The sequence below is a fragment of the Urocitellus parryii genome, chromosome 6 (genome assembly GCF_045843805.1).
Source record: "Urocitellus parryii isolate mUroPar1 chromosome 6, mUroPar1.hap1, whole genome shotgun sequence".
NCBI classification, from domain to species: Eukaryota; Metazoa; Chordata; class Mammalia; order Rodentia; family Sciuridae; genus Urocitellus; species Urocitellus parryii.
In genome coordinates this window covers 132,256,676-132,268,772 of record NC_135536.1, presented here as the reverse complement: position 1 = coordinate 132,268,772, position 12,097 = coordinate 132,256,676, and the positions used below count along the sequence as shown (strand labels likewise).

Here is a 12,097-nt window from a genome sequence, read left to right as displayed (position 1 = left end):
GCGCGCTACCGCTTGAGCCACATCCCCAGCCCCCGATATAAGTATATATAATATTTTGATGAAAATAAAAATTGATTTCAAGAAGAAAAAAGTAGGTCACGAGTGATGGCACAAGTTACTCAAGAGGCTAAGGCAAGAGGATCATAAGTACAATGCCAGCATGAGCAACCTAATGAGATCCTGTCCCAAAATAAAAAATAAAAAGGGTTAGAGATATAGCTGAGTAGAATGCTCCTGGGTTCAATCTCCAGTACCACACACATACAAAAAAAAAAAAAGGCAATTCAGGTAGGACTGCTCATGACATTAACTCTTCAGTAAGGAAAATTTGAGTCACTGCATCAGGCAAGAAACCATGACCAATTTAGGTTCTTGTGGAGGGTACAGGAAGAAAACAGCCATGACCATGTGACCAATTACAGAAACAAAGGATAATTACAGCACCTTAGACAGAAATATCTTAGCTTGAATTCTATCTTTCTTCCTTGAAATCAGAAGACAATCCTTTTGGAGAAGAGTTATAATGTAATCACAATTTCTGCTTAAGTAGAGCTCATCTCTATTGTTTTAGTCTTGAACCATCTACTGTTGAGAATGAATAACCATGCTTGTTTTTTTTAAAAAATAGCTTTTTTTAGAGAGAGAATTTTTAATATTTATTTTTTAGTTTTCATCTTTGTTTGTATGTGGTGCTGAGGATCGAACCCGGGCTGCACGCATGCCAGGCGAGCGTGCTACCACTTGAGCCACATCCCCAGCCCACCATGCTTGTTTTTATGTCCATGGACAGAATGTTATGAGGATGTGAAGTATGAAGGGACAGTAGCAAGAAACATCTGTAATCCTTGCTAGGTGCTACATTCTGGATTTTTCAGTTACACAGGGCAGAAAATGATTTCTAGATGGTCAAGATGAATATACCTGTGGATGGCTAAAGGCAGTTTAATTTTTTTTCGTGTGATTTCCTTGTGTATTTAATGGAGATTGATGTTAATATTTCTACATTGAAATGTGGCAATTTGTTAAGGAATGCTGACACCCTATCAGTGATAAAAACTTTCCTATTCCTAAACAAGATTAGATTAGTTTCCAATCATCAAAAAAGAAAAAAAGGCAAAGAACAGTAATGGATTTTCTGTGTTGCATACACCTCCGATTTGCTGCACATTTACTCATATTAGGTCCAACCTAAGAAAAATCTGGGTGCAGCCATTACAGTAGTGCAGCACACTGGTATTCCCAGCTATTGGTGGCGGGGAGGGGGCGTGAGGCACGAGGATAGAAAGTTCCAGGGCAGCCTTAACAATTTAGTGAGCCCCTGTTTCAAAGAAAAAAATATATATATGTGCACGTCTTAAGAGGGTCAATTCATTTACAACAACAAAATTATCAAACATACCTTAAATTCAATCAGATACTACAATAGCCATTAAGAGTTGGGAGGTCCAGGATGGGCGTGGTGGCACACAGCAGTAATTCTAGCAGTGAGGCAGGAGGATCAACAACAGTTCAAAGCCAACCTCAGCAAAAAGAAGGTGCTAAGTAACTCAATGAGACCTATCTCTGAAGAAAATACAAAAAAGGGCTGAGGATGTGGCTCAGTGGTTCAGTGCCCCTGAGTTCAATCCCCAGTACCTCCCCTCCCCCCAAAATGAATTTGGCAATCTTAAGAGAAAAATATTAAAAGAATGATGGAGTCTATCAAGTTTTCAGGACTTTACATTTAAGCAGAAAAACACAGAAAACCCAAAGAAAATTCAATCAAGCAAGTAAAGTAATAGAAAATTCAATTAAATAATCAACCTGGGGATAGCTAAGCAAACTTCTATTAGAGATTAGTCACATCAAGACTCAGACACAGATCCAATCACATTCTTGCCAATATCCCCTGGCCATTAAAAAATTTCAGCACAGAGAAGAAAATTCCAAAAATTATATGTGAAAAAGTAAAAGGACTCACACCTCTAATTCCAGATATTTAGGAGGCTAATATAGGAGGATGGAAAATTGAAGACCAGCCTCAGCAACTTAGTGAGACCCTGTCCCAAAATTTAAAAAAGGGCTGGGGATGTAGCAGTGCCCTTGGGGGTTCAATCCCCTGTATTGAAAGTAACCATAAAATGAAAGTAAACATAAAAATAATCCAGCATGACATATTTATTTACTTAGTGAGTAAACATCTTTTAATTTCAGGTGATTTGTAATTGAAAATGAAATTTTTAGCATGGTGTGATGGTTCTCAGTTACTTTAGAGGCTAAAGTAAAAGGACTACAAGTTCAAAGCCAGTCTAGGCAAATCAGTCAGACTCTGTATCAAAATTAAAACAAACAAACAAAAAAGTCAGGGTGGGGGCTGGGGATGTAGCTCAGTGGTAAATCACACACTTGACTAGCATGGGTGAAGCCCTGGGTTCAATCCCTGGTACTGCTGGAAAACCAAAATTGTTAAAATTTGCTACACTTGGGCTGGAGTTGTGACTCAGTGGTACAGCATTTGCCTATAGCATGTGTGAGGCACTGGGTTTGATTCTCAGCACCACATAAAAATAAATAAAGGTTGAGGCTGGGGTTGTAGCTCAGCAGCAGAGCTCTCACCTACCATGTGCAAGGCCCTGGGTTCGATTATCAGCACCACATTAAAATAAAGGATTGTGTCCAACTACAACTAAAAAATAAATATTTAAATAAATAAATAAAGGTCCACCACCAACTAGTAAAAAAAAAAATTGCTACACTTTATATAGAATAACATTTATGAATTGATTTGAAAAGCTTCAAAACTAAATTGTTGCTGTTTTTGTTAATTTTTTTAAATTTTTAAAATATTTTTATTTTTTGGTACTGAATTAAACCAACTGGGCATTTTACCAATGAGTTACATCCCCAGTCCTTTTTATTTTATTTTGAGACAAGGTCTCCTAGGTTGTCAAGGCTCGCCTCAAACTTTTGATCCTCTTGCCTCAGCCTCCCAGTGTTGTTGCTTTTAAACCCCATATTCCAAAACTTAGTTTCAAAATTTTAGCTTTTATAAGCTGGGGATATAGCTTGGTGGTAAAGCACTGGCCTAGTACTGGGGAAGCCCTGAGTTCAATCCTCAGCACTGCAATACATGAAGAAATAAAATTTAACTTTTATAAGTATTAATTTTTTAAAACTAAAGATAACACTGAATAGGCTTTTCTACCTATTGAGGAAAAAAAAACATCTCAATGTGCATCAGAAATGCTATTAACCAATGGTATGATGGAGTAAAAACGCTAATATTTTTAACAATTCTCAAGCCAACTGCAGAATACACTGCTGTCAAAAATAAATATAAAATCTGTGTGGTTGTGCACGCCTGTAATCCCAGTGACTTGGGAGGCTGAAGCAGGAAGATCCAAGTTCAAGGCCAGCCTCAGCTCTTTTGCCAGGCACCAAACAACTTGGCAAAAATTTAAAAAGGGCTGAGCACTTAGCTCAGTGGTAAAGCGCCCTGGGTTCAATTCTCAGTAACACCCCCCCCCACCAAAATAAAAAAAAGAAAGAAAAAAAGAAAAAACAGAATACAGATGTTTACAGCAGTGCTATTCCTAACTCCCAAAACTTGTGACTAAGATGTCTTTAAGTAGGTGAATGGATACACTTTGGTACATCCAGAAAATGGAATACTATTCAGTTCTAAAAAAATTAGTGGGGGACCTTAAGTGCAAACTATTAAGTGAAAGAAACCTACCTGAAAAGGTTATATACTCTTATGATTCCAAGCACATGACATTCTAGAAAAGGCAAAACTATGAAGACATAAACAGATCAATGTTGTCAGGGTTTGGGAGGATGAACAGGTGATGCACAGGGGACTTTTAGGGCAATGAAATTAGTCTTATATACTATAGTGGATACATGTCATTACACATTTGTCCAAACCCATAGACTGTACAATATCAAAAGTGAACCTTAAACTATGGACTTTATGTGATTATGATGTATCAATGTAGTTTATCAAATGTTACAAATGTACCAGTATGATAGGGGATGTTGGTATGCTCAGAGGGTAGACACATGTCAGAGGACAAAGTATAAGGGAAATTCTGTACCTTCCTCTCAACTTTGCCATGAACCTAAAACCCTCTTTAAAAAATTAAATAGAGGCCTGGCACAGTGATGCCTGCCTGTAATCTGAGCTATTCAAGAAGTTGAAGCAGGAGGATAACAAGTTTTGGGCCAGCCTGGACAATTTAAGAGAGATCTGGTCTCAAAACAAAATTTTAAAAGGGCTGGGGATGTGGTTCAGTGGGAGTACTTCCCTGAATTTGATTTTTCATGACCACAGAGGAGGTAAGGGGATTAGAGAAAAAAATTAATTAAAACTGTACATAATCTGTGATTCCATATATAAAGTGTAAACCCCACCACACTGACAAAAAGCAAAGCTGCGGTTGCTTAGGGCTGGGTGAGATGAACTACAAAGAGGAAAAAAGGATCTTGGGGGTAACAGAAACATTTTGTATCTTGTGTACACCTAACTGTAAAAACTCATTAAATGGCATGCTTTGTACTCAATGTACAGACTTTATTTAATAAAATATTTCTCCATAACCTAATAAGAAAAAATTAAAACAAGACTAAATAATCAGACATTTGTTATGTGTGTCATATATAAACAGGCATAAATAGGAAAGTTATGCAAGTAACAGCAATTCTAGGAGGAAGAAGACAGATCAAAATCCTGTCTTCCTTCATTTGATTAACTCAGTCTCTATAATCGCTGTCAATTCTTTTTTCCAAATAATATATACAGGTAAAATCTCATTTCAACTCTCCCTCACATTATCCTATGCTATCTAATCCTTCCCATCCATTCCTAACAACCTGAGAAGTTAGGGAGGACAATTTTACCATATACTCTTCCACTAATCCTGAATGTCCTGGACGTAATGGATTCTGAACCAGTCATTCCATAGTAGGGATATAAAAAGGGTAGCCTACTAATTCTCTCACCATGTTCCTGTCTATAATTTATTATAGAAGTTATCAATAGTTGACATTTTTCTTTGTTTCTCTTTTAGACTGGTAAACCACGAGCAGGAAGTATGCCCTATACATGTCTGTGGACTCAAGAGCCTGCCACACAGTATGTCTACAAGTATTCAGTGAATGTTCTCCCATTCTTTTTCTCTTGAATTATCAAAATGCTAAACAACCCACAAAAACGTTAAGGTCTTTCAAGGCAAGGTGTGTAGCTCAGTGACAGAAAAGTGCTTAGACTATGTACAATCCCCAGCACCAAAAATAAAGATCTTGGGCTGGGAATACAGTCAGTTAGTTGGTACAGTGCTTGTCTTGCATGCACAAGGCCCTGGATTCAAACCCCAGCATACATACACACACACACACACACACACACACAAAAAAAAAAAAAAAAAAAAACTTTCAAATTACAGTTTAAATGTCAGTTCCTCTTTAAAGATGTTCCTAATATCTGACTGGAACCTCTAAATTTTGTAGACACATTTAAGAGGTGATGATACCAAGCTAGCTAAAGTCTGAAGAAGAGTAAGGGAAGGGTGTATACCTACTTCCTTAAATGGCAATTATAAACCATGCGAAATACAAATGGGGGGGGCTTTAATAGTGACATCGGGATAATTCTTAACAGCAAAACGAAAAAAAGACTGACTTCAAGCAAAACTGATATACAGACATACATGGTGTAGAAGACAAAAAGGAGCAACCTTTTTGTAATAATCAAATAACTGCAAAAGTACTCTCAGTACCTTTTGGTACTAACAAGATCAAGACAAAGTAAGCTTTAGGGGTAAAATCTGGAGACCTAAATTTCAAGATCCTTGTGTCACTGACATCGCACGGTAAAACCAAAGATTCACAAGAATGCCCACTTCTTGCTAAGTGGACTCAAGGACAAGTAGAGTAACTATTTCGACTCTAAGCTTAGAGTCGTCCAAGTTAAAGTCGGTGCAGCCTGCTGGGGCCCAGCTGGACTGGAAAGATAGCGACGGAATGAAAATAGGAACGGCTTTTGTAGGGCCTACAATCACCTTTCCGAACTGCTAAACCTTGTCTCCCTGGACCTTCTCCGGACCCCAGCGGCAGTGGCTTCGATTGGAGAAACCGAGTTGACTGCCTTCACTGTGTAAAACAATAAGAAACCTCAACTCCCATAAAGCGCTCCACGATTTTTATCTCACTGGGAAGAATGGAACATGAAGACACTGCGTCCCGCTCCGTCCCAGACAGACCCAAAATCAGTTAGGGGGTTAAACACAGCTGGTGGACAAAGGGCGTCTGGCCACCAACTCCAAAGAAAGGGGATGATCCAGCGTCAAACCGCGCAGGCCCTCCACCGGGCTCAGAGCTCCTCCGGGGCCCGCAGCAGCAGCTTCGAAACGACAAGAAGAACCCGAGGAAACAGGGGAGTCAACCTCACCTGCCTCTTGTTCATCCGCCGCACATCGTCCAAAAAGTCTAGAGACAGCATGGCGGGACCGACTAGCGGGACACCGGCAGCGAGGAAGCACTATATGACTACCGGCAAAACCGCTGGCGCGCTGGCCCGGCTCACAGTGGACGGGACCCCGCGGCGCCTGCACTTCCGCTTCCGGGGCGGGAGCCGACGCGGCCCGCCCTCTCAGTGCAGAGGGACAAGAAACTCACAACCCTCCTAAGTGCAGTCCAGGTTGCCCTTGCGGTGGGAGAGCCTTCCCGGTTTGGCCCTTGACGGCTGGGAACCGACGGGATCATGCGGTGTCCGGTTCAGCTTGGCGGCTCCTCGTGGAAGTGATGGCTAGACCAGCCTGCGACCTTTGGAGGGCGGGCCTCGTGTGCTCCTGGCCAGTCGGAAGCCGAATCTCAGTGCCGGGCGGGCTGAAGCGACCCAGCGCCCGCGCGGGCTTGCGCTGGCTGGGCGTGGCCCTGGACGTGTCTCCTGGCAGGCAGTCAGTTCTCTGGTCGAGCACTTGCGGTTCCGTGCTCCTGGAAGCTGACGGCTAAGCTGGTGTCAGTAGGTGCTTTTCGCGTAGAGGTAGCAGGCTTGAAACTTTCAAAGCACTGTCTGATTTCACAGTCCGAAGGCTGTCGGTGATTCGGTGATAGAACACTTGTATCATGTTCAGAACCCTAGGTTCCATCCCCAGCGCCCCTCAACCGCCAAATCGAATTTACAGTCAGGTTGGAGAGAAAACAGCCTGATGCAATTAGAAAATGACCAAGCTCTGCAACAGCATGAGGAGACCACCGCTGGTGACGCTGGTCAGGAAGTCTCTTGCTAACAAATTTTGGTTTTATTTCCTTGAATTCTACCTTCTGGCACTTTGATACCACCTGTTTGTTACATCTGCCTTCTGTCTCCTTTCTATATAAACATCCTTTGTTTTGACCTTTGTAATCTCCTAGTGCCCAACTGATCTCATGCTATTACTTCTCTCTCTTTTTTTTTTCTTTTGGTACTGGAGATAGAACCCAGGAATGCTTTATCATTGAACCACTGGTTATTTTTAGATAGGGTCTTCTTTAGGTGAAGTTCTCACTAAGTTAGTGAGGCTGGCCTCTAACTTGCCATCTTCCTGCCTCAGCCTCCCAACTCGCTGGGATTATGAGCATTCCCCTTGTAGGCAAAAGGACAACTTAGCAAGACCCTATCTTCAAATAAAAAGTAAAAATGTGGCCGGGCGAGGTGGCGCACTTCTGTAATCCCAGCGGCTCAGGAGGGCAAGTGGATCGAGAGTTAAGCCAGCCTCAGCAAAAGCGAGGTCCCAAGCAACTCAAGTAGACCCTCTCTCTAAATAAAATACAAAATAGGGCTGGGGATGTGGCTCTGTTGTCGAGTGCCCCTGAGTTCAATACCCTGTACCCAAAAATAAATAAAATAAATCAATAAAAATGTGAGAGGTGGTAAATGTAGCTCAGTGGTAGAGTGCCACTGGGTTCAGCCTCTAGTTAAAATTTATTTATTTTTAAATAAATAAAGCCCAAAAGTATATTGGATCACGGCTCTGATTTTTAAAAAATTCAGATAATAACTTTGGGAGAGGTCATAGGGAAATTGTAACCCTCAGATCTGATGGGAATGTAGCAGGCATTTTGTAAAATAGCTGCCCTTCCTCAAAAGTTTGAATATAAAGTTAAACATATTAATCAGCAATTCCACACCTATGTGTTTACTCAAGAGAACTGAAAAAATTTGTCCACAAAAAATTTGTACATAAGGGACTGGGGTTGTGGCTCAGTGGTAGAGCACTCACCTAGGTAAATGTAAGGCTCTGGGGTTGATCCTCAGCATGATATAAATAATAATAATAATAATAATAATAATAATAATAATAATACATAGAATAAAGGTGTTGTGCCCTTCTACAACTAAAAAATAAAATATTTTTAAAAATTCGTACATGAACCAGGGGTGGTGTGGTATAGGCCTGTAATCCCAGCAACTGGGAGGTTGAGACAGGAAGATTGCAAATTTAGGCCAGCCTCATTACTTAGGGAGACACTGTCTTAAAAAATAAAAAAGGCTGAGAATTTTTTCAGTGGTAGAACTTCCCTGGGTTCAGTCCTATAAATAAACCGGATATGGTGGCACATGTCTATAATCCTAGCAATTCCGAAGGCTGAGACAGGAGGATTGCAAGTTAGAGGCCAGCCTTAGCAATTTAGCAAGACCCTGTTTTGAAAGAAAACAGAAAAAGGGCAGAGGTGTAGTTCAGTGGTAGAGCACAGCTAGGTTCAATCCCTGGTACCCAAAATAAAAAAATAATCCAAATGTTCATCAACTGATGAAGGGAAAAAGAATATGTAAGGGCTGGGATTGTGGCTCAGAGGTAGAGCGCTCACCTAGCATGTGTGAAGCCCTGGGTTCGATCCTCACCACTACATAAAAATAAAATAAAGATACTGTGTACACCTACAACTAAAAAATAATAAGTATTTTTTTAAAATAATATGTAATATATTAATATATATGTACAATGGAATGATTTGACAATAAAAAGAAATACTACAAAATGGATGAACCTTAAAAAAAAAAAAACAGTGTATCGGGCTGGGGCTGTAGCTCAGTGGCAGAATGTTTGCCTAGCACGTGTGAGGCACTGAGTTTGTTCCTCAGCCACATAAAAATAAATAAAATGAAGGTATGCTGTTTATCTACAACTACAAAAAGAATTTTTTTAAAAAACAGTATATTTAGTGTAAAAATCATATAATACATGGTCATAAAGGACCAAGTATTATATGATTCCATTTATGTTAAGTGTCCAGAATAGGCAAATCTACAGGGACAAAAACCTGGTTGCATAGGGTTAAGAGAGTTGAAGGTAATGGGTGAATGTTAATGGTTATGGGGTTTCTTTTTATATATATAAATATTTATTTTTTAGTTGTGGTTGGACACAATACCTTTATTTCACTTATTTATTTTTATGTGGTACTGAGGATTGAACCCAGGGTCTCGCACGTGCTAGGCAAGCGCTTTACCGCTGAGCCACAACCCCAGCCCTTTATGGGGTTTCTTTGGAGGGTAATAGTGGTACAACTCTGAATATACTGAAAACCATTGAATTGCACATTTACTTATTTTGCAGACCTGGGTAGTGAACTCAAGTCTTTGTACATTCCAGGTAAGTGTTCTACCACTGGCTACATCCCTGGCCCAAACTGCACATTTTAAATTGGTGAATTGTGCAGCATGGGAATTATATCACAATGAAGCTGTTGTGAGAAAGAAAGAAAAACAAAACACTGGTTCACTACTAAATTCCCAATGGTGTACACATAGCCTGGCACATACCAGGTACCAATGAATACTTGTCAAATTTAAAATTGTGTGTGTATGTAATCTCCAACTGCTACCACTAGTCATGATGCTACCATATCTGTATGTACTAACTTGAAAAATAAATTATTTTTTAATATGCTAGACAAGTGCTCTACCACTGAGCTACATCTCAGCTCTAAAACATGAGTTCTTGATTTCTCCAAATTAGGAAGGCCTGTGGAAGAAAATACATGTAGACTCTGAGGGCAGGACCCTTATCTTGTTCACCTCTGTACTCCAGCTTCAGTAACAGTGCCAGTCTTGTAGCACAAACTAAACATTTGTTAATAATTGTTGAATATAGATTATAATCTAAATTCTGGCTAGTAGAACCTTTGTTCTATGCTTGCTAATGTTGAATTCAATCTAAAGGTGATCTTTGGATGTGGTGGTACGCATCTGTAATTCCAGGGGCTTGGGAGGCTGAGGCAGGAGGACCTCCAAGTTTGAGGCCTGCATCAGCAACTTAAGCTCTAAGCAACTTAAGCTCTAAGCAACTTAATAAAATTCTGTCTCAAAATAAAAAGAGCTGGGAGTATTTCTCAGTGGTTAGGCATCCATGGGTTCAATCTCTGATACAAGAGAGAGAGAGAGAGAGAGAGAGAGAGAGAGAGATTGCTCATGCTGGCATTGAATTTGCAGTCTACCTGCTTCAGCCTAACAAATAACCGAGATTACAGGGATGTACAATTGTGCCTGGCTCCACTTCTTGTACTGTGAAGAGCTCTAAGAGAGGCACAAATTCCTGTAGAAAAGGTCAGTTTAGTTTGGGAGCTGAAGAAAGGTCTTGGAGAAAACATTTGAGACATGTGTAAAATTCACTTAACACATGGGTAAGGTTGGCAGATGAAAGAATACACTGAATGAGGGGAATTGCAGGAATAGAGGTCCAGAGGCAGGAAACTGGAAAATATATTTTAATAATTCAGTTTGAGCCAGGTGCAGTGGCACACGCCTGTAATCTAGCAACTCTAGAGGCTGAGGCAAGAAGATTGAGAGTTCAAAGCCAGCCTCAGCAAAAGGGGCATTAAGCAACTCAGTGAGACCCTGTCTATAAATAAAATACAAAATAGGGCTGAGGATCAGGCTCAGTTGTCGAGTGCCCCTGAGTTCAATCCCCAGTGCCCAATAATAATGATAATAATAATAATAATAATTCAGTTTTATTTTCCAACCTTACCCATCCCATAAAGAACCAGATTAGTCTGGCCTGCAGGTGTTCTCTAGTTACTGAGGAGGCTTGAGCAAGCTTAAAATGTCACTTGTTAGAGTTATACAATTCTTGCTCACAGCCACATCTAAGTACTGCTCTACAGCTAAAACCTTATGCTCTCATAACCCACCTTCTGATAATTACTTTTTTCCCTCTATATATTTTAAATTATACAAAGACATGACTATATTTTCATTGTAAAAGGTTAAAACAAGATAAGCAGGTGAGGTGTGGTGCTATACATATATAGTCTCAGCTACTTGGGAGGCTAAGGCAGGAGAATATGTCATAAATTCAAGGTTAGCCTGGGCAATTTAATGAGATTCTGTCTCAAATAGAATAAAAGGATTGGGATGTAGCTCAGTGGCCCTAGGTTAAATCCCAGTGTTTATAATTAATAAATGTTTTATGAATTGAAAATAAAATGGCTCATGTCTGTAATCCCAGCAATTCTGGAGGCTGAGGTAAGAGGATCACAAGTTTGAGGCCAGCCTCAGCAGTTTAGTGAGGCCCTAAGCAACTTAGTGAAACCCTGTCTTAAAATAAAAATAAAATAGCTGGGGTTGTGGCTCAGTGGTTAAGCACCCTGGGTTCAATCCTTGGTATGAAAGAAAGAAAGAAAGAAAGGAGGGAGGTAGGGAGAAGCGGGGGTGAAGGGGAAGGAAAGAAAGAAACAAACAAACAAATTTGAGACCAGCCTGGGTGTTAGAACTTGCCTCAAAATTTTTAAAAAAGGGGCTGAAGATGTAGCTCAATGATAGAGTGCTTGCTTAGCATGTGCTAGACCTTATATTCAATTCTCAGTACTGCTATTTCTGGTCTAGGGACCATTTGTTGGAAAGATGCTGATAGGCTGGGGTGGCACCATCTGTAATCCCAGCAACTCGGGAAGCTGAGGAAGGAGAATCACAAGTTAGAAGCCAGTTTCAGCATCTTAGTGAGGCCCTAAGCAATTTAGCAAGACCCTGTCTCATAATAAATCATAGAAAAGGCTGGGTATGTGGCTCAGTGGTTAAGTACCCCTAAGTTCAATCCCTAGTTCCAACGAAACAAAACAACAAAAAAAGTATAAC

The 12,097-nt window shown here is 40.3% G+C and overlaps 1 protein-coding gene across 2 annotated transcripts in view; it reads right to left on the bottom strand.

Annotated features, from left to right (window-relative positions):
• Positions 1 to 6,786, bottom strand: part of Sec11a (SEC11 homolog A, signal peptidase complex subunit) — a 40,394-nt gene extending 33,608 nt beyond the window's left edge. Inside the window, exon 1 of one of the 2 annotated variants that reach the window (XM_026388257.2) lies at positions 6,428 to 6,786. In XM_026388257.2, coding sequence (XP_026244042.1) covers positions 6,428 to 6,478 — 51 coding nt within the window. In that variant the 5' untranslated portion in view covers positions 6,479 to 6,786. The remainder of the gene's footprint in view (positions 1 to 6,427) is intronic. The other variant, XM_026388256.2, reaches the window with a different exon arrangement.
• Positions 6,787 to 12,097: the final 5,311 nt, after the last annotated feature.